Source organism: Miscanthus floridulus, chromosome 7 (genome assembly GCF_019320115.1).
Source record: "Miscanthus floridulus cultivar M001 chromosome 7, ASM1932011v1, whole genome shotgun sequence".
NCBI classification, from domain to species: Eukaryota; Viridiplantae; Streptophyta; class Magnoliopsida; order Poales; family Poaceae; genus Miscanthus; species Miscanthus floridulus.
The window spans coordinates 57,005,888-57,028,984 of NC_089586.1; the positions used below are offsets into that span (position 1 = coordinate 57,005,888).

The window sequence follows — 23,097 nt, forward strand, 5'->3', positions numbered from 1 at the left end:
GAAGCAACAACTATAACCGGAATATGCCAATTTCTGGACTTGCAAACAGCAGCTTTATAAATCAATCATATCTAGAGTTTTATAAATCCAATGATATGAGACAAGACATTCTGGAAAGCTTAGGAAATTATCTACATTTCATCTTCAATCATCTCAGCATGATTCCCAAGTTATCATGACCAAATATGCCAATCTTTTAAGTCTGCGCAGAATGTAATCAAAATCTAACAGTAGACTTGTTAAGCATGCAACTCCTAAACTATCAGACCTAGGATCATGAAAATTTAACACAAGCAAGATAAGATAATCATCTACGACTTTTGTATTTACCAAAACTACAGTAAACATCATTTACACCATGAAACTAGTTGCACAAGTAACACTTGCACCAGCAGCCTAAACAGCAGAGGCACAGCTATGGATAGAAAACTTATAGGAACTTTAGAGAAGCATAAATGGAGTTCTAGACCTCTAACAAATAGGATTCTTAACTTTATGGAAAGCTTATAAAGTTACCTACAACTTTCTTATTATCATCTTAAGATGATTTCATAGTTAACAAGGTCAATTAAACCAAGGAAGACGTCTCTATCCAAAACATGAACAGAAACTGATATGCTACTTTAAACAGCTATAAGTTGAGTTCCACATGTCCAATAATTATGGTTCTGGAATTTTTGGAAAGGTTAACAAATTGTGAACAACTTTGCTACAAACATCTAGAACTAATTCTGCTACTAACAGGGTCACACATGGCACACAATGCAACCCTGTCTGGGTTTGGGCAGAAACTGCCACAGTACTTTAAACAACTATAGCTAAACACATACTTAACCAAAAATTGTGCTCTTTAGCTTTTTGAAAAGCTTATGAAAATTACTACAACTCATTTATTATCAACAAGGCATGATTCATAACTTAACTGAGCCAAACAATGCATACATGCAGAACTGTCCAGAATAGAAGCAAAGCAGTATATGTCATTTGTTATTTTTATAACTCTAAAAATATAAATCCTAAACTCATGAACTTTTTACCAGACAACAACAATCATCTTATTAGCACTCCACAAAAATTTCACAATTATTTGAGCACAACAACTGCAGTTATAAAAAAAAACAAATAAGACTAGCATTCAAACCCTAACTGCACAAATCCATTTTTACAGCTACAACTTTAAACTAAAACCTGACATATTATAGATCTAGTGCATAGAGAATTTCACAAGGATTCCAAAAAGTCCTCATTTGCTAATTTACGAATTTCCTATGATTTACTATGAAGTTTCAAAGTTTTACCCGATTTACAACAAATAAGTCCTCGGAAGCACTATTCACTTGAGTCAATGACATTGCAGCTAGGCCCCTGACTTACGTCGAATTCTAGTAAACAGTCCCTGATAGGATTAGGAAGCAGAGGAGGCACTGTGGCTCGTCGGTGACGGTCGTAGGGGGCTCTTCGGCGATGGTGGAGCGGCGGCGGAGCACCGGGAGGTCCGCGCGCACTCGTAGGGCTGCTCCGCTCGGCAGAAGCTTGCCCATGGTGGCCTGACCACGAGCACAGGAGCCTGCGGCGAACTGTGGCTCCGGTGGTGGCGGCCATGGTGACGGAAACGGCCGGTGGCAGCGGGGAGGAGTCACGGCTGCGTCGAGGTGGCGAGGCACACCCACGGACGGCCGTAGCTAGGGCCGCGGCTGCCCCTGGCCGCCTGGCCGCACAGCGCCTGCGGGCGCGCGGCTGTTTGCCATGGCTGGCAAGTGGCGACTGCGAGCGGCTGGAGAGCGAGAGAGCGAGTGGAGAGCGAGCCGGAGACAACAAGGGAGGCAGAGGGGCGAGTGAATGAAGCTCGGGCTCTCTAAATCGACGTGCGCGGCGACGTGGTGGGCATGCGAGAGAGCGTCGGGCCACGCGGCGGAGAAGCACTGCGGCCGGTCGGCCATGCTTCTGTTCTGAAGATTCAAAAATGTAATACCACCTCAAACTTACGACTGAAGTTCGATTTTCTCCCCTCCATATCTCTCGAAACGATTAGTAATTTGATCAACCAATTAGACCGTATGATAGAGCTACATGAGTACAACAACTTTGATTAAGGGACCTAGGATTGATTCGGCCTATTTTGAGAGATAAAAGGCTACAAAGTAGGCTACCTGAAACTGAATCCTGAGTTTCAGTTTCAAGTCGACTGAAACTGCATTCTTCACCCTCTTCTAACTCATAAACGGAGTGACGAAAAACCAAACCAATTGCACGGTGTCGTAGAGCTACATGAGGACGACAACTTTGCTTAAATAAGTTTGGCCAAGTTCGACACGGTTTGCAAACTAAAAATCACCAAAGGCAGGTACATGGAAACGGAAATCACGAATTTCAGTCATTCCAGACTTAGCCAATTTTTGAAGCTTCAAAACAGTACTGGATTCAATTTTGTGAGCTTGATTTGACCAAGCTAGGTTCAGAATTAGCTCTTGGACATTAAACAAAGTTTGTTCCCCGTGATATGGTCTACAACTTTTATTTAAGGCGCAACATCATATTTGGTAAATAAGACCAGGTTCCACTATGATTAGAGTGGCATCATGATAAAGCTTTAAACTATGGTTTTAGTCCAATTGAGACATTTTCTTGGCATTTGCTCAACATGAACCTTTCATGACTTTTGTTGTAGAGTTCATCTAGAGTCATTTTGGCAAGGTTGCAAGGTTTGGTTGATGACCTATATTTCCATTCGCTTAATAGTGCAATTCAAGCACTTAGTAAAACCATTCCAACAAGGATATAACTTATCATTTCATGTGACTTTTTAAATCCAAACTTCATGAAACTTTTCCAGTGCCCAATATAGATGGGTATTGATGTGCGACACATGAATATATCCCAAACACACCACCCAAGCATATATCTTGAAAAGGGTCTATAGGTGAGCAAAGGTGAAATCCAAGCTTAGGTTGGGCTCCTGTTAATAGATTCGGCTTTCACATATTCATCGCCACCTAACTTGCCATGTTTGAGCTCAAACTCATTGTTTCACTGGTGACAAACACCTAGGGTGTTACATTCAACATGACATAAGGACGTACAGCGTATCGGTCTTTAAACGACTCAGACGGAGTCACTATGTCCAAACCTACACAAGACTCCGCTCGGTCTTAATTCATTATTAACATGGTTCTTTTCCACGATAGCAAATATAGCCAACCGTGATCCACCTCATCCTAAAGCTTGCAGGTGACATGAAATCACCTGACTTCTACCGCACTAAGCATGGCTAAGCATTTAACCTATTCCTAAACTTAAATAGGATTCTAGTGCGATATCTGGACAAGGAGAGATATATATAATGCAACAATTGGTTCCAACCAATTCCTATACTTAATGCATCACCAACAAATAAAAGATACTCAATGTATTTGGAAAAACATAGGAGGCTTAATATGCTCTGGGGCTTGCCTTTCAGGAAAGAGGAAGGACGGTGGTCAGGGCACTCGGGCAACTCCTCCACGGCGGCTGCTTCATCGGCTTCCTGCACCTTGGGCTCCTCCTCCTGGTTGGCTCCCTCGAACTCTAGCAACGTCACTCCCTCCGGCACACCTATTGCATGAATGCGCAAGATAAATATCATGGATGCACATGACGAATGTCAGGGATGCTCGGGGAATGCACATGTTCGCTGTAGTCTGCATACTCCAACTTAAGCCCTATTCAAATCACTTTACTTACCAAGTTTATACAACCTAATGTATAATTGCTCATCTTTAGTTAATGACCTAGCACCTGCACCTAAGCATATTCTCAAGTTAGGCTAACCCCTAAACAATCAACGAGAACATTGCAATAAGCATACACTCAAGCATTTCTATTTCAGCAAAACGAAGACTATGTAGTGGTACAGTAAACTAGCCATAACTGGAGATTTATAAATCCAAATAACATGCAACAAAACAATTTGGAAATCTTATGAAATTGTCTACCATTCATTTTCAGACCTCAAAGTATGATTCAAATCTTTACCAGGTCGAATTCCTCACTCAACAGAACTCTGTCCACACAAGACAGAGAGTAGGTAAAACTGGAACCTAATCTTAAACAGCTGTAGTTCCTAAACTACTAGGCCAAATGCCCTCAAACTTTGATAGGAGCTAGATACATAAATTATCCACAACTTTTGTATTCATCACATTCATAGCAAACCAAAATACCATGGGGAACTTTCTAAAGTCCCCAGATCTGTCCCGAGGGACATAATGCAAACACATAATTATTAACTCATGATGTAAACAAATAATTGGACAAAACTAACTCTACTCACTTATTACATATATCATAAGAACACCAGAAAGTAAGGTGTTCATCACCAAAACATTTCTTTTAATACCTTTCTTAATTTATTTAATTAATTAGAGGAAATGGTAAACATATATGAAAACTACACCATTAAATCTACAAAAATTACAGTAGATACTACATGCTCTAAGTAGACTATCATAAAAATTTCACACCATTTGAGCAAGTATGACAGCCTACACAAAAATGATAGGACATAATGGCTTAAAATGACATAATTAGGAAACCTTAGTGAAAAGTGTCAAGCAACAGATTTCATATTTTTCCTAGCATCCATATGGTACTAGGATACTACCCACAAAGTTTCATGGTCAGAGGATTCCTAGATAATTTACAAAAATTCACACAAGTATCAATTAATGATAAAAGAAAAATCTATAACTCAAAAACCCTACATGCAATGACTCTCAAATTTTAACCAGAGCTTCTACTAAGCAAGACTAGCTTACCCACCACATTTCATAATTTTTGGATCACAGAAACTCAAGATATGATTTAAACAAGTTTGCATGCATTTAAAACACATTTCAAGTTCCTATTTAATTCTTCCAAAATTTCTACATCATGTGCTCATGTCATATTTTTCTTAAATACTAGACTTCACTGTGAGTCTAACAAAATTCGAATCACACCATTTGGATCTACACATTTGGAGTTACAAAATTTACAAAACAGCATTCAAAACTGAAAATTTGAACTATCCTTTTGAACAAACAGTCACTGACGCGTGGGACCCGGGTGTCAGCCGACCCCACTTGTCAGCGATACAGAACAGAGGCGGCAGCGTTCGATGGCGTGGCGGTGGTCTTGCTCGTCGACGGCGAGGACTCCGGCGACACCAAGGCCACCTACGTGCTCTATGTGATGAGAGGAACTGATTGGTGCAAGTGGCAAGACCTAAGACCTAGCGGAGGGGGCTCGTCATCGGTGATGGCGGCACGGTAGAGCTCCGGCGTGAGCTGCCGGCGACGGCAAGCCATGGCTGCCTCAACCGAGCTCGGTATGAGCTTCAGGAGGTCACTACTATGCTACCCAAGCAAGGAAAAGAGGACAGGAAAGCCTCGGTGGTAGTTGGCCGCATAGAGCTCCAACTCCGACGAGACCCCGTCATGGCAGGCGGTGGTGGAAACGGCCAATGCGCCCTTACCAAGACCCAATCGGCTCAGCTAAGAGGTGGAGGAGGTAGAGGAGAACATGGTGGAGCTATTGACGAGCTGGCAGACGTGTTTTTGCGGCGGCGAGTGAGCTTGTCGATGGCGTGGCTTGGTCGGCAATGGCGGAGCTGCTGCGGCTCTGTTGCTGCGCGCGGTGGAGGCGACTGGAACGCAAAATAGACAGGCAAACTGGTCGGGCAGGCGCGCGGGCGGGTTCATGTCGTGGCCGGCCGTGCCAGGATGTCCACGGCGCGTGGCAGCGCGGTCAAACAGCCGGCGACGGGTGGCGCCACGCGGTGGTGGTTGTCTAAAAACGGTCAAGTACTGTAGCTTTGATTCAGCGAAAACGATCAGCCTGACAGCCAAGATTGACAGCATTTGATCTCTTAAACCGTGACGAATTAGTGGAAGCATTGTACATGAAAGTTGTAGAGCCAAGATAGGGCTCCAACAATGCTTGAGAAATCAACAGCTAATTCTCAATGGATCAAGAGTTGTATCAAGCCAAAGTCGAGTTCATGAAACTAAAACTGCAACAAACACTTAGAAATATTTTCAAGTGTTGAATCAGCTTTCAATTCTTACTTGTGGGCCATTTTTGAGCATGTTGTGCACATTTTCATGACTTGGCTCCTAAACAAAGTTTGTTCCTTATAAAATTTTCTACAACTTTGCTTTAGGTTGCTTAGACATGCAAACATCCTAAGCTACACTTTTTAAACAGTCAAACCAAAGGGGTTTAGGGGTCAAAACAAGTCAAACCACTTTTGAAATCCTATTTAGGCAACATGACCAATATGAACAATGTTCCAAATGGCATTCTAGGTGTCACTAAGTTGTTTAAGAGAATTATTAGCCACACCACTCCTTGGTCACACAAGAATCAAGCATCGTATGTACTAAAACAATGAAAAACACATGAAATGTTACAATTGTTTCATAGTCATGTTTCACATGTTTCATGATCTTGTTGCATAGTATTAACTAACCATATTTCCCTAAAGTGAGTTGCACATGTTGCACTTAAGTGTTGCACACTTTTCATTTCATACAAGAAACAACACACATGAAATATGCAACATGTTGCAATGTTTTGAAATCATGTTTCATGTGATATAAGCTTATGAATGAATGAATGATGCTCATGTTCATGAAATGCAAGTGCAAATGTGGAAGCCAAACACCTAGGGTATTACAGCCCTCCCCCCTTATAAAAATCTTATCCCGAGATTTGAAAAGTATACCATTATTGATAGAATTCCTTATAACCATCCCTCAAATAATCTTCCCTTTCCCACGTTGCATCACGTTCACTACCCTGATTACTCCACATGACTTTGTAAAACTTGACCACCCAACTCCGAGTCACTCGCTCATGAGTGTCAATCACTCAGACCGGCTTTTCTTCAAAGGTCAAATCAGATTTTAACTCGATATCCCCCAATGGAACTCTCTCTTCAGGGACGCAAAGACATTTCTTCAATTGGGATACATGAAAGACATTGAAGATAGCAGTCATCTCAGGAGGTAATTGAATCTTGTACGCCACCTTACCACTTTGTCCAATGATTTCAAACGGACCAACATATCTCGGAGCAAGCTTTCGCTTCACACCAAAGCGTTGGACACTCTTCATAGGTGAGACTTTCAGATAAACAAAGTCTCCAACTTCAAACTCAATCGGTTTTCTACGTCGATCAGCATAACTTTTCTGCCTAGCTTGAGCTACGGCCATGTGGGTTTGGATAGTACGGACTTGTTCTTTGGCTTCTTGAACAAAATCAATTCCATAATATCTCCTTTCACTGGCTTCTACCTAGTTCAACGGGGTTCTACACTTTCGGCCATACAAAGCTTCAAATGGTGCCATCTTGATACTCTCTTGATAACTGTTATTGTACGAGAATTTAGCTAGGGGCAACCATTTTTCCCATGAGCCCTTAGCCGAGATGACACATGCTCTCAACATATCTTCTAAGATTTGATTCACTGATTCAGTTTGCCCATTGGTTTGCGGATGATAGGCAGAACTTCTTACTAGCTTAGTTCCTAATAATCCATGTAAGTGCTCCCAAAAGCGAGCAGGGAACTGTGGTCCTCTATTCGAGACAATAGTATGAGGGATCCCATGAAGTCAGACTATCTAATTGAAGTACAACTCCGCATAGTTAGTTGGATGGAAATCTATGCGGATAGGAATGAAGTGTGCAGACTTGTTCAGTCGGTCTACAATCACCCAAATGGAGTTAAAATTCCTCTGAGTAGTGGAAAGTCCAACTATAAAATCCATACTGATATCCTCCCATTTCCAACCTAGAATAGAGAGTGGCTGAAGTAATCCAGCTTTCATGTGCACAGCCTTGACTCGACAACAAGTGTCACACCTAGCCACATAAGCGGCTATCTCTTTCTTCATTTTGGTCCACCAAAAGTGAGGCTTCAAATCATGATACATTTTGCTACTACCAAGATGAATAGATAATTTAGAGGAATGGGCTTCGAATATGATTTGATTTCTAAGCTCTCTATCCTTCGGAACCACCAACCTATCCTTGAACCATAACACGCCATCCTCATCTACTCAAAAATGTTTGGTTTCTTGCTCTTTCATCTTGTGTTTGATGTGAAACACACCTGCATCTGTCTTCTGTAGCTCGATAATTCAACTCTGTAGAGTACAACTGATAGTGATGTTGTAAAGGACTGCAGGATGAAGGAGCTTTGACAAATGGATGTCACTTTCAACCAAGGAGTGGCAATGAGACTTCCTGCTTAAGGCATCCGCCATGATGTTTGCCTTGCCAGGGTGATAGTGCACTTAGAGGTTATAATCCTTGATCAACTCAAGCCATCTTCTCTGATGCATATGATGCATATTCAACTCTGGTTGAGTGAAGATGTACTTGAGACTTTTATGATCAGTGTAGATGTTGCACACATTGCCAAGCAAATAATGTCTCCAGGCCTTCAAAGCATGAACAACAGCAGCAAGTTCCAAGTCATGCGTTGGATAATTCACTTCATGCTTCCGAAGTTGGCGAGAGGTATAAGCAATGACTCTACCCTCTTGCATAAGAACACCTCCTAACCCAATACTTGATGCATCACAGAACACATCAAAAGGTTTCTTGATATCCGGTTGTGCCAAAACTAGAGCCGACATTAGAAGAGTTCATAGGGTGTGGAAAGCTACATCACATTCAGGAGTCCAGACAAACTTCATATCTTTTTGCAGCAACCGAGTCATAGGCTTGGCTATTTTAGAGAAATCCAGGATGAAGCGACGATAATAGCCAGCCAACCACAGAAAACTCTGAACCTTGTGCACCAAGATTGGAGCCTTCTAGTTCAACACTTCTTGCACCTTGGTGGGATCAACCATAATTCCACAATCGGACAACACGTGTCCAAGAAAGGGTACCTCACGAAGCCAAAATTCACATTTGCTGAACTTTGCATACAGCTGGTGTTCCCGCAATCTAGTGAGAACCACCTGCAAATGTTCAATGATCTTCTTCATTCTCAGAATAGACCAGGATATCATCTATAAATACCACCACAAATTTGTCCAACTCGGGCATAAACACCGAATTCATCAGATACATAAAATGTGCGGGGGCATTGGTCAATCCAAAAGACATAATAAGGTACTCATACATACCATATCTTGTAGAGAATGCAGTTTTTGGGACATCCTCAGGCCGAATTTTGATTTGATGATAACCAGATCTCAAATCAATCTTGGAAAAGACTTTGGCTTTAGACAACTGATCAAATAAAATATCTATGCGTGGCGGAGGGTACTTATTCTTGATTGTAACTGCATTCAAGGGTCTATAATCTACACACATGCATAGGGATTAATCCTTCTTCTTCACAAAGATAGCTGGGCAACCCCACGGAGATGAACTAGGATGGATAAGGCCTTTCTTTAGAAGTTCATTCAACTGGGTCTTAAGTGCGGCTAGTTCATTGGGAGGCATTCTATATGGCCTTCTAGAGATGGGCGTTGTACCAGGAAGCAACTCTATCTTGAACTCCACTTCTCGATCTAGGGGCAATCCAGGCAAATCATCGGGAAAACATCTGGAAAGTCACATACGACAGGGATATCTGCTAGAGACTTTGCTTGCACCGCATTGGTTGTGCAAGAAAGATTGATGTCTCAGGGTAACTGTACTAGAAAACCCTCTTGATTACCAGGATCTCTGAGCATGACTACCCTAGTCGATGTATCAATAAGCACTCCATGACGGCTCATCCAATTCATTCCCAATATCACATCGATACCTAGCCCCGGTAAAACTACCAGATCAACCTGATAACTTCGCCCCTCTATCTCAAATTATACGTCTCCAACTACCAGCTTGGTTGGGATAATACCACTGGCAGCCCTAATACAATAACACTCACCCTCAACAGTGTATGTTTTATGTATAAACTTGGATGTAAATACTGGACTAATAAAGGAATGTGAGGCACCTGAATCAAATAGTACAACTACAGGGTGTTGATCAATTAGAAACTTACCAGCAGTCACTACCTCTCCTAAAGGAATCTCAGTAATATTAGTGTGGTTCACCTACCCCTGACGGCCACCTTGGTAGTTATTCTTCTTAGGGTAAGGGCACTCCCTTGCCCAGTGACCTGTCTTGTTGTAGTTCCAGCATGGCATGTTGCTTGGAGGAGCCTTGGAACTGCCCTGACTGGTAATGCCCTTGGGAAGAGCAACTATAAACACCTTGTGAAACCCAGTCTTGGTGGGATTCTTCTTCTACGGTGGGTGAAACTTAGCGGCTGACGCTGGAGGATAGAATGGAGCCCTCTGTGTGACTGGAGCCTTGGATTGTGAGGCGCCCGCCTCATAGGCCCTCTTACGACTTTTCGAAGCCGCATACACAGCATTGTTGTTCTCTTGCGATAAGGCATCACTCACAAACTCATTAAAAAGAGCACACTTGCAATTTCCCATGGTCTTCATCAATTTGGGGCTAAGTCCCCGCTTGAAACTAGCAATCTTTTTGGCATCAGTGTCCACAAACTAGGTAGCATACCTTGCAAGGTTGTTGAAAGCCTGCAGGTATTCATTCAAGCTCTTGTTCCCCTGGGTCAGCTTCATGAACTCTGTATGTTTGATCGCCATGAGACCAGGAGGAATGTAATTTCCCCTGAAAGCAGACTTGAACTGATCCCAAGTGATTTGGGCATTAGCGGGCATAGTGGACCGATAATGACTCCACCAAATGCCAGCTGGCCCATGTAGTTGGTGAGATGCGTACTCAGTCTTCAGCACCTCAGTCAAGCGGAGCAGACGGAACTTCTGCTCGAGAGTATTCAACCACTCATCAGCTTGTAGAGGCTCCTCAGCCTCCTTGAAGATCGGGGGTTTCATGTCAAGGAAATCCTTGAAATCACTGTATTGATTTGGTTCTGGTCCTTAGCATGGGCCATGGCCATCCCAATTCGCAATTGTACGGAGGGCCTCGGCCATAGTGCGCTGTCCTTCTGCAAGCATTGCTATTAATTCTGTTGGTGTGGGTGGTGGTGGCGGTAGAAGATCATCATCATCACCCGCACTAGTGGAACGAGTACGAGGCATCTGCAACAATGCGCAACCAGTAATTATTGATGATGTTAGCACATTGGAGAGGAACAACGTAATTATGCCAAACTGAATTTACTGACGAGAATGAAAACTTCATACAATAAACAGAGGCAATAATTCATTCTCCAATCACCACATCATCAATGGGATTACTAGCGCCATACGCAGTGCATTTCAACATGACAAGTTTCAAACTTAACCATTACAATACGCATTCCGAAGGGAGCGAATTAAAGTACATTACATGCCGAGTTCGAATTTAAAAGGTACATCCAACATTAGTCATTGTACTTAAGTTCATTACATCAATGACTACAAAGGCTCAAACCAGTGAGGCTTGCTAACGAACTACTCGTCAAAGTGATCACTGTCCACATAGGAGACACCTTGGACTTCTTTGGGGTCTTCCTCTTCTTCTTCATCTGCAGGCTCAGCTGCATTGTCATCCATCTGCACGTCCTCTTCTTCGTCATCGGCCTCAATCACTTGAGGTTCACCCACATTTGGATACCTTGGTATGGGGCGAGGAATAGGAAATAGATGGTTGTGTAGTTCATGGTGCTCAACCTGAAGCTCTTCAAGCTGTTCTTGGAGTGCTTGCTCCCTTTGAAAGGCGTTGTGGTTAGCCAAAATCCAACCCCAACGTCTTTCTTCAGCTAACTCTAAAGCTGCATCCCTGTGATGGGTCACACGATCCATTTCTTGTGCAGCCTCATCTCTCTCAATAGTGAGGTTCATTAGCTGGTTATGAAGCTCGTCTCTCTTGCGTGTGGTTTGACCCCACTGTTGTAGGTGGTAATTTGCAATACCGCGAATCTCCTCAACTTCTTGCTGAGCTCTTCCACATGCATCCGCCCTGCGGTGATACTTGCGGGCACGCAACCTGAACTTGTGCTAGGCTGCCATTGCCTTGCCAGCTTCATCTAGCGCACTAGAAAGGGTGTTTTGCCTGACTCGACAAAGCTTCAAGACCGCCATCATAGCACTCATTCTAGCGTTGTCACTCTGCACACGTTTGCCATGGCCTCGAACCAAGGCCTGGCCAACGTCCTGAGTCCACTCAGCCTTAGTAGGAGACACTCGGGGAATGGATGAAGCTAGTCCACCCACTAACTCATCCCCGAACCTCTGTGCTATATCCATCAGCACATCAAGGGCAGCAACCTAAGCGGCTTCCCATGGGCTTTGCCCATTAGTCTCAATGCTCCACCCATGCCACAATGGTCTTGTGGGGTTTTGCGGCACTATAAAGGTCATGACGTACCATGGTACATCTCCCAATGGTACCGCCTGCCTCCACATGTAGCTGGGTGCCTCCGGGTACCCAACTGAACTAAGCACCCTCTAGAGCAAAGTGGGAGTACTGAACTGGTCCAAAAAGGTGCTGCTACCAGTAGGAAACACGGGCATGGCCATCTGTATCAAAAGGGGATGCAATTCACGTGAGAGGATTATTTTGCTGAGAGTTTGCACTTAATACTTGGGATAAGCAATTATAAGGAAGGGAATAATGCAATATAAATGACATGAGTGAATATGATGCATGCTCGTTTCGTACGTCCTCACAAACCTAAGAAAATTTAAGCTTTAGCAGAATATACGGTGGCATGCATACGTTCTCTCAATTAGCGGTAACTAGTCGATCTACATGGTGCGTTGTTAGCGTACCTACAGAAAACTTCATTGCAGCCCAACCCAACAAGATATAATGCTAATTACACAAGTAGTAACTAAGATACTCTCCATATATACATCCCCAGATATATATCCCTACATAAAATTTAAGCTTCTTGTAAAACATGCAGAAGAAAATAGTTTGACTTACACACCCAAGTTCAATACAAATACTAGTTCACTGATCACAATCCCACAAAAGCATTCAGATAAGAGAAATGGAGATCATGCCCATGATCTAGTCTTCATCACCCACCGGGTGAAGACAATACTTACAGAATCCCTGATATAGTAGGTCATCTATAACAAGAGGGAATAAACCCTGAGTACGAGAATGTACTCAGCTAGACTTACCCGTCGAAAACCAAAACAAATGACACCAAGGATTATGCATAGCTTAATTTAGTGGATCTGGCTGACACTTTCTTTTTATGGAAAAGCATAAGTAATAAGATCAACTCTTAACCTGAACTAGCAGTGACTTTTAGCCATTAACCTGTCCTCTATATTAGCACCTGTATTAAGCAATCATTTTATTAGGGTGCAAACATTAATAACCATATCAGGTATTCATTGTGGCAACCTTATCATCATCATCCATTTAACCATATCATTAAATTAATTAAATCTACGTTGCCGCTGCTCAGTCAAGTTCTCACTATCCGGGAGAGACGGCGATTCAAATTGATTCCTATCCAGCTGGAGGGGTATTCCTAAACACAAACCCTCCTTCCCCCGTTAGGGTCGCAAACGAGTCACCTTTGGTACGATTCGGGAGTCGCGAGTCTGAACAGATCGACATTCTCAGAGAACCACTCTGCCAAGGTTGTTCGGGACTCTAACCCGCCTTAGACTTATGCCAATGGCTCTCCGCACATCCTTACTACCTCCAGAATGCACGCCACTGCTCGTGTCCCCGGCCTGAGTCGAGCTACTAGGCTTCGCGGTCAGAACGACTTATCCGGCTAGCTAAGTGTTAGGCTGCGTTCAACATGACATAAGGACGTACAACGTATCGGTCCTTAAATGACTCAGACGGAGTCACTATGTCCAAACCTACACAAGACTCCACCCGGTCTTAATTCATTATTAACATGGTTCTTTTCCACGATAGCAAATATAGCCAACCGTGATCCACCTCATCCTAAAGCTCACAGGTGACAGGAAATCACCTGACTTCTACCGCACTAAGCATGGCTAAGCATTTAACCCGTTCCTGAACTTAAATAGGATTCCAGTGCGATATCTAGACAAGGAGGGATATATATAATGCAACAATTGGTTCCAACCAATTCCTATACTTAATGCATCACCAACAAATAAAAGATAATCAATGTATTTGTAAAAACATGGGAGGCTTAATATGCTCTGGGGCTTGCCTTTTAGGAAAGAGGAAGGACGGTGGTCAGGGCACTTGGGCAACTCCTCCGCGGCGGTTGCTTCGTCGGCTTCCTACACCTTGGGCTCCTCCTCCTGGTTGGCTCCCTCGAACTCCAGCAACGTCACTCCCTCCGGCACACCTATTGCATGAATGCGCAAGATAAATATCATGGATGCACATGATGAATGTCAGGGATGCTTAGGGAATGCACATGTTCGCTGTAGTCTGCATACTCCAACTTAAGCCCTATTCAAATCACTTTACTTACCAAGTTTATACAACCTAATGTATAATTGCTCATCTTCAGTTAATGACCTAGCACCTGCACCTAAGCATATTCTCAAGTTAGGCTAACCCCTAAACAATCAACGAGAACATTGCAACAAGCATACACTCAAGCATTTGTATTTCAGCAAAATGAAGACTATGTAGTAGTACAGTAAACTAGCTATAACTGGAGATTTATAAATCCAAATGACATGCAACAAGACAATTTAGAAAGCTTATGAAATTGTCTACCATTCATTTTCAGACCTCAAAGTATGATTCAAACCTTTACCACGTCGAATTCCTCACTCAATAGAACTCTATCCACACAAGACAGAGAGTACGTAAAACTAGAACCTAATCTTAAACAGCTGTAGTTCCTAAACTACTGGGCCAAATGCCCTCAAATTTTGACAGGAGCTAGATACATAAATTATCCACAACTTTTGTATTCATCACATTCATAGCAAACCAAAATATCATGGGGAACTTTCTAAAGTCCCCAGATCTATCCCGAGGGACATAATGCAAACACATAATTATTAACTCATGATGTAAACAAATAATTGGACAAAACTAACTCTACTCACTTATTACACATATCACAAGAACACCAGAAAGTAAGGTGTTCATCACCAAAACATTTCTTTTAATACCTTTCTTAATTTATTTAATTAATTAGAGGAAATGATAAACATATATGAAAACTACACTGTTAAATCTACAAAAATTACAGTAGATACTACATGCTCTACGTAGACTACCATAAAAATTTTACACCATTTGAGCAAGTGTGACAGCCTACACAAAAATGATAGGACATAATGGCTTAAAATGATATAATTAGGAAACCTTAGTGAAAAGTGTCAAGCAACAGATTTCATATTTTTCCTAGCATCCATAAGTTACTAGGATACTACCCACAAAGTTTCATAGTCATAGGATTCCTAGATAATTTACAACAATTCAAACAAGTATCAATTAATGATAAAAGGAAAATCTATAACTCAAAAACCCTACATGCAATGACTCTCAAATTTTAACCGGAGCTTCTACTAAGCAATACTAGCTTACCCACCACATTTCATAATTTTTGGATCATAGAAACTCAAGATATGATTTAAACAAGTTTGCATGCATTTAAAAACACATTTCAAGTTCCTATTTAATTCTTCCAAAATTTCTACATCATGTGCTCATGTCATATTTTTCTTAAATACTAGACTTCACTGTGAGTCTAACAAAATTTGAATCACACCATTTGGATCTACACATTTGGAGTTACAAAATTTACAAAACAGCATTCAAAACTAGAAATTTGAACTATCCTTTTTAACAAACAGTCACTGGCGCGTGGGACCCGGGTGTCAGCCGACCCCACTCGTCAGCGATATAGAACAGAGGAGGCGGCGTTCGATGGCGCGGCGGTGGTCTTGCTCATTGATGGCGAGGACTCCGGCGACACCAAGGCCACCTACGTGCTCTACGTGATGAGAGGAACTGATTGGTGCAAGTGGCAAGACCTAAGACCTAGCGGAGGGGGCTCGTCATCGGTGATGGCGGCACAGTAGAGCTCCGGCACGAGCTGCCAGCGACGGCAAGCCATGGCTGCCTCAACCGAGCTCGGTATGAGCTTCAGGAGGTCACTACTGTGCTACCCAAGCAAGGAAAAGAGGACGGGAAAGCCTCGGTGGTAGTTGGCCACGTAGAGCTCCAACTTCGGCGAGACCCCATCATGGCGGGCGATGGTGGAAACGGCCAATGCGCCCTTACCAAGACCCAATCGGCTCGGCTGAGAGGTGGAGGAGGTAGAGGAGAACATGGTGGAGCTATTGACGAGCTGGCAGACGTGTTTTTGCCGCGGCGAGCGAGCTAGGCGATGGCGCGGCTTGGTCGGCAATGGCGAAGCTACTGCGGCTCTGTTGCTGTGCGTGGTGGAGGCGACTGGAATGCAAAATAGACAGGCGAACTGGTCGGGCAGGCGCATGGGCGGGTTCATGTCGTGGCTGGCCGTGCCAGGATGTCCACGGCGCATGGCAGCGCGGTTAGACGGCCGGCGACAGGTGGCGCCACGCGGCGGTGGTTGTCTGAAAACGGTCAGGTACTGTAGCTTTGATTCAGCGAAAATGATCAGCCTGACAGCCAAGATTGACAGTGTTTGATCTCTTAAACCGTGATGAATTAGTGGAAGCAATGTACATGAAAGTTGTAGAGCCAAGATAGGGCTCCAACAATGCTTGAGAAATCAAAAGCTAATTCTCAATGGATCAAGAGTTGTATCAAGCCAAAGTCGAGTTCATGAAACTGAAACTGCAACAAACACTTAGAAATATTTTCAAGTGTTGAATCAGCTTTCAATTCTGACTTGTGGGCCATTTTTGAGCAAGTTGTGCACATTTTGATGACTTGTCTCCTAAACAAAGTTGGTTCCTTATAAAATTTGCTACAACTTTTCTTTAGGTTGCTCAGACATGCAAATATCCTAAGCTACACTTTTTAAATAGTCAAACCAAAGGGGTTTAGGGGTCAAAACAAGTCAAACCACTTTTGAAATCCTATTTAGGCAACATGACCAATATGAACAATGTTCCAAATGGCATTCTAGGTGTCACTAAGTTGTTTAAGAGAATTATTAGCCACACCACAACTTGGTCACACAAGAATCAAGCATCGTATGTACTGAAACAATGAAAAACACATGAAATGTTACAATTGTTTCATAGTCATGTTTCACATGTTTCATGATCTTGTTGCGTAGTATTAACTAACCATATTTCCCTAAAGTGAGTTGCACATGTTGCACTTAAGTGTTGCACACTTTTCATTTCATACAAGAAACAACATACATGAAATATGCAACATGTTGCAATGTTTTGAAATCATGTTTCATGTGATATAAGCTTATGAATGAATGAATGATGCTCATGTTCATGAAATGCAAGTGCAAATGTGGAAGACAAACACCTGGGGTGTTACAATTTCCATGTGCTGACATGTAATCCAAGCTTCAGACTTCCCTAAAAACTCGGATCGGAGCAACTCTTTATGTGTCTCGATATACAGATTCACCAAGGAGTTTTGTAGAACTGTGTAGTGTGCTTTATTAAAATAATTGTCCTGCATACCAATATATGTTTTCTTCCCTAGTGTCCCCTTTCCACTTAGTCTCCCCTCATGTTGTGATTTAGGAACACCAATCGGATCAAGGTCAGGAATAATGTCAACACAAAACTCAATGACCTCCTCTGTTCCATAGCCCTTGGCAATGCTTCCTTCTGGCCGAGCACAATTGTGAACATATTTCTTTAGGACTCCCATGAACCTCTCAAAGGGGAACATGTTGTGCAGGAACACAGGACCGAGAATGCTAATCTCCTTGACCAGGTGAACTAGGAGGTGTGTCATGATATTAAAGAAGGAGGGAACACCAACTCAAAGCTGACAAGACATTGAACCACATCCTTCTGTAGTTTAGCTAGATCCATTGGATCGATTGCCTTCTAAGAAATTGCATTGAGGAATGCACATAGCTTCACGGTGACTAGACGTACACTTGAAGGTAGAATTCCTCTTAATGCAACTGGAAGCAATTGCGTCATGAGCACGTGGCAGTCATAGGACTTTAAGTTTAGGAATTTCTTCTCTGGTGCATTTATTATACCCTTTATATTCGAGGAGAATCCAGATGGTACCTTGATGCTTGCTAGGCATTCAAACATGCTTTCCTTCTTTTCTTTGCTAAGAGTGTAGCTGGCAGGACTTAAGTAATGGCGTCCATCATCTGTCTTCTCTGGATGTAGGTTGTCTCGTTCTTTCAAACACCGCAGGTCCTATCGTGCTTCAAATATGTCCTTAGGCTTCCCATACACACCCATGAAGCCTAGCAGGTTCACACAAAGATTCTTCGTCAGGTGCATCACGTCGATCGCGCTACGGACCTCTAGGACTTGCCAATAGGGTAGCTCCCAAAATATGGACTTCTTCCATATAGGTGCGTGACCGTTGGCGTCGTTCGGAACAGGTTCGCTGCCATGTGCCTTTCCAAATACTACTTTCACATCCTTGACCATATTGAGTACATCCTCACCAGTTCGGTTGCCCGGCTTGGTCTGGTGGTCTGCCTTACCTTTAAAATGCTTGCCTTTCTTTCTTAGGGGGTGATTCATAGGAAGAAATCGACGATGGCCAAGGTACACGACCTTTCAACATTTTTTCAAGAATATACCTTTAATGTCATCGAAATAGTGCATGCATGCATTATATCCCTTGTTTGATTGTCCTAAAAGATTACTTAGAGCAGGCTAATCATTGATTGTTACGAACAACAATGCTCGCAGGTCAAAGTGCTCCTATTTGTGCTCATCCCACACACGTACAATTGGTCTGTTCCACAAAAGTAGAAGTTCTTCAACTAGTGGCCTCAGGTACACATCGATGTCGTTGCCAGATTGCCTTGGGCCTTGGATGAGCACTGGCATCATAATAAACTTATGCTCCATGCATAACCAGGGAGGATAGAGTAACAGGCCAAGTGCTATGACTACTGCTCTGCTCCCCGAAAGGATTCATACCATCCGTACTTAAAGCAAACCTTAAGTTTCTTGTGTCATTTGTAAACTCCGGAAATTCTCTATCGATTGCTCTCTACTAGGACCCATCAGCAGGGTGTCTCAACATATTGTCTACCTTACGGTCTTCTTTGTGCCATCGCAACAACTTTGCATGGTCTTTGTTTCTAAACAGACGTTTCAAGCGTGGTATTATATGAGCATACCACATAATCTTGGCAGGGATCTTCTTCGTGGGACGTTCGCCCTCAACATCACTAGGGTCATCTCGCCTGATCTTATACCACGATGCATGACATACCGGGCAAGCATCTAACTTCTCGTACTCCTCACCACGGTAGAGGATGCAGTCATTAGGACATGCATGTATCTTCTGGATTTCTAATCCCAAAGGGCAGACTACCTGTTTTGCTTCGTACATAGTGATGGGCAATTCGTTATCCTTCGAAAGCATCTTCTTTTAGATTTTTAGTAACTCCCCAAATCCCTTGTCAGATACACCATTCTTTGCCTTCCATTGCAGCAATTCCAGTGTGGTACCCAACTTTTTCTGTCCCGCATCACAAGTTGAGTATAGCAATTTCTTGTGATCCTCTAGCATGCGCTCGAACTTGATCTTCTCCTTTTTACTTTCGTATTCTCTTTGTGCATCACAAATGGCCTGACCAAGATCATCAGTGGGCTCATCTTCTGCCACTACCTCTTCTTTAGCTTCCCCCATTGCAGTATCATTGAAGGCACCATATTCAGCAATAATGTCATCATCGTCCCATTGTTCTTCTTCACCTTCTTCCATTACAACCCCGGTTTCTCTGTGCTTCGTGCAACAAATATAGTTTGGCATGAAATCCGACTTCAACAAGTGTGAATAAAGACTCCTTGAGCTAACATATTCCTTCAAATTTTTACATATGGCACATGGGCAGCACGTGAAACCATCGCGTTTGTTTGCCTCGGCCACACGTAAGAAAGAATACACGCCCTCAATGAACTCTTGGGAGCGGCGATCAGCAGTGTACATCCAATGCCGGCTCATCTGCATTACATGACATACATACCATATTAAAATCTAGAACATAATTAGTTAACTATACGACATGCATGCTACCACATAAGATATTAATTTATGAAAGTCTCGCTACAATGTAGACAATCCCAACTATCACTAAAAAAACTAAAGCTAAAATGCACTTCAGCAGTATAAGGATTTCACGACCAATCCCAACTAAAATAGACAGATCATGCGTTTATTCAACATCTATGGGCTTCTTCCGCAGGATCACTGCCTCATCAGCCGCCGTAGCCGCCTGGGGAAGAGAGTTTTGCACGTGTTCAACATACTCTTCCTCCCAGTACCAGCCTGAACATCCAGTGCCATCCCACTGAAATTAAAACAAAAAATTAGAACTTTAATCACAATCATCATGAAAATAAGTATAAATTAACCATAATCATCAAATACGATAAAATAACTCACATTGCGATCCGGACACTTGTAGAAGATACGGTCCTTGTTGGGACACTTCTTCCTCATCTGGTACTCCATCATAATCTTCTCCTCACACTTGCCGCATGCAATGAGAGGAAGGTCCGGCCTCAGTCGCTTTGGAACCCGATGAGAGGCCGAGGACCCAGAAGCAGTTGCCATCTACTCTTTATACTTATTTTTAATATAATATAAATTTCTCATTTTATAAACAAATACAATTAAAAAACTCTAAAATTCTCTATATCTCTAAACCATGAAGTGTGCTATGCATGCTAGAATTGAAAACTCAATACTAGTTTTGAATAAATACTTTAACCTTCCTTCATCCAAATACGCAAACTTTAAAGTGATTTTGAGCTTAAATGGCTTACAAATAAAAAAATCTACCATAAAAAAACCACATATATCTAGTCCACAAAATGAAATAAGCTACTGATGACAAATGAGAGTATAAAGTTGGTAACATTTAGAACCGAAGAATCGATAGAGGAATGGAAGAAATCTTGTGATACACCGGTGATGAGGAAGAAGAGAGGCCGGCGATGAAGCAAGAACACTGAGCTTGAAGTGGCTCGGACTCGGGGAGAAACAAGGGCTATATAGGAGGGGACCTTTAGTCTCGGTTGGAGATAGAAATCAGGACTAAAGGTAACTTTCTAGTTCTGGACGGAGCCTCCAGCCGGGAGTAGACTTTTAATCCCGGTTGGAGGGACCAACCGGGAGTAAAAGTTAACCTTTAGTCCCGGTTGGTAACTCCAACCGAGACTAAAGGTTCCCTGTAGCAAAAGTCTGCCGCAGTAGCCGTTGGACACGGACCTTTAGTCCCGAATAGAGCTATAAACCGGGACTAAAGGTATCTCTAATTCCGAGCGCGAAAAATACTGGGACTAAAGCCGAATTTCTCAAAGGTCGTTTCTCTACTCGTGCTGGTGGTGCCCGTGATGCTGAGCTCCGGCGCCACCGCCGTGTTCCACCTGGCCGTGTGCTGGCTGCTGGTGCGCGCGCTCGGGCTGGGCAGCAACGGCGCCGTGCTGGCCAACGCCATCTCGTACCTCGCCAACCTCTCCTTCCTGGCGCTCTACGTCCGGCTCTCGCCGTCCTGCAAGTACAGCTGGACGGGGTTCTCCGCCGAGGCGTTCCGTGGCGTCCCCGACTTCCTGAAGCTCGCCGTGCCGTCGGCCGTCATGGTCTGGTGAGTACCTTGAGTGGTCAGTGTCTCAGTGAGATTCATCAATCGATCCATCCATTCTTGTGCTAGCTTCTTCCTCTCATGATCTCATCATCAGTCCGTTGTATGTGCTGTACTGCAGCATGAAGTGGTGGTCCTTCGAGTTCCTGGTGATGTTCTCCGGCCTCCTCCCCAACCCCAAGCTCGAGACGGCCGTGCTGTCCATTTGGTAATATAAAGCCAATCCATTACCCATCTGATCTTCTCATCGGCCATTGCTCATGGTTTCTTCTCCTTGCTTGTAGCTTGAACACCAGCAGCTTCGCATTCATGGTTCCCCTGGGACTTGGTGGTGCCGTAAGCACGCGTGTGTCGAACGAGCTCGGCGCGGGGCATCCGCGGGCGGCCCGGCTGGCAACCCGGGTGGTGGTGCTCCTGGCGTTGGCGGTGGGCGTGTCGGAAGGGGTTGTCATGGTGCTGGTGCGCCACCTGTGGGGGTACGCCTACAGCAACGAGGAGGAGGTGGTTCGCTACACCGCCAGGATGATGCCCCTCATCGCCTTCTCCATCGTCTTCGACGGCCTGCAGAGCGTGCTTTCAGGCGTTGTTCGGGGCTGTGGCCGCCAAAAGGCTGGCGCATACATCAACCTCGCAGCGTACTACCTCGCCGGCATCCCTTCAGCGTTCGTGTTTGCCTTTGTTTGCCGTCTAGGAGGAATGGCACGTACTCTGCCTGCCCCCATTCATTCAACAGTTTCTCCACCTAGCTTCTTTGAATTTTCGATTTGAGAAGAGGTTCTTATTATCGCTGCTGGTTTGCACACTGAATGAGCAGGGCCTCTGGTTGGGCATCATGTGCGGCCTGGTGGTGCAGATGCTCCTGCGGCTCTCCATCACCCTATGCACCAACTGGAAGAAAGAAGTAAGCATAACAAGTTTTTGATTCGAAGCCGCGCATGCATTTCGTTTCGTTTTCATGTTTTCGTCTTGCTCTGAAATCTGAATCCTGCCGTTGGGTCTGCACTCTCCAGGCGCTGAAGGCCAAGGATCGAGTGTTCAGCTCTGCTCTTTCCCCGTTAGATTAGACATGGCGGCCAGCCACATGAGATTGCCCGGAGCAGACAAGGGGATGCAGACTTGTTGCGACAACACTCAAGGAGAGGGAGAGGCATTGGCACAAGAAACGCTAGTGTGGTCGAAGGAATAATTTACCGATGGCCTCATGGCCATGTGGCTGTTAAAGCAGTTTTGGCAATAGATTATATAGGATCCTGAAGAACAGGTTCCTTATCATTATTTATTGTTGCCATAGGTGGAATAACAACATGTGCTGGCACCACAGTATCTGACACTATCGGTGCAGTGACAGCAAGTAGTGAGAAAAATAGCTCATGAATCATTAGAGTGGGCGCATACACCCATTTCTATTCAAGGTCAATTTCTTGAG

At 43.7% G+C, this 23,097-nt stretch overlaps 1 protein-coding gene across 1 annotated transcript in view; it reads left to right on the forward strand.

Moving 5' to 3' along the window:
- The window catches only part of LOC136463286 (protein DETOXIFICATION 16-like), a 41,863-nt gene extending 19,128 nt beyond the window's left edge, over nt 1-22,735 (forward strand). Inside the window, exons 4-8 of the mRNA XM_066462294.1 lie at nt 21,409-21,674; nt 21,793-21,879; nt 21,956-22,370; nt 22,486-22,572; nt 22,682-22,735. Coding sequence (XP_066318391.1) covers nt 21,409-21,674; nt 21,793-21,879; nt 21,956-22,370; nt 22,486-22,572; nt 22,682-22,735 — 909 coding nt within the window. The remainder of the gene's footprint in view (nt 1-21,408; nt 21,675-21,792; nt 21,880-21,955; nt 22,371-22,485; nt 22,573-22,681) is intronic.
- The last annotated feature ends 362 nt before the right edge of the window (nt 22,736-23,097 follow it).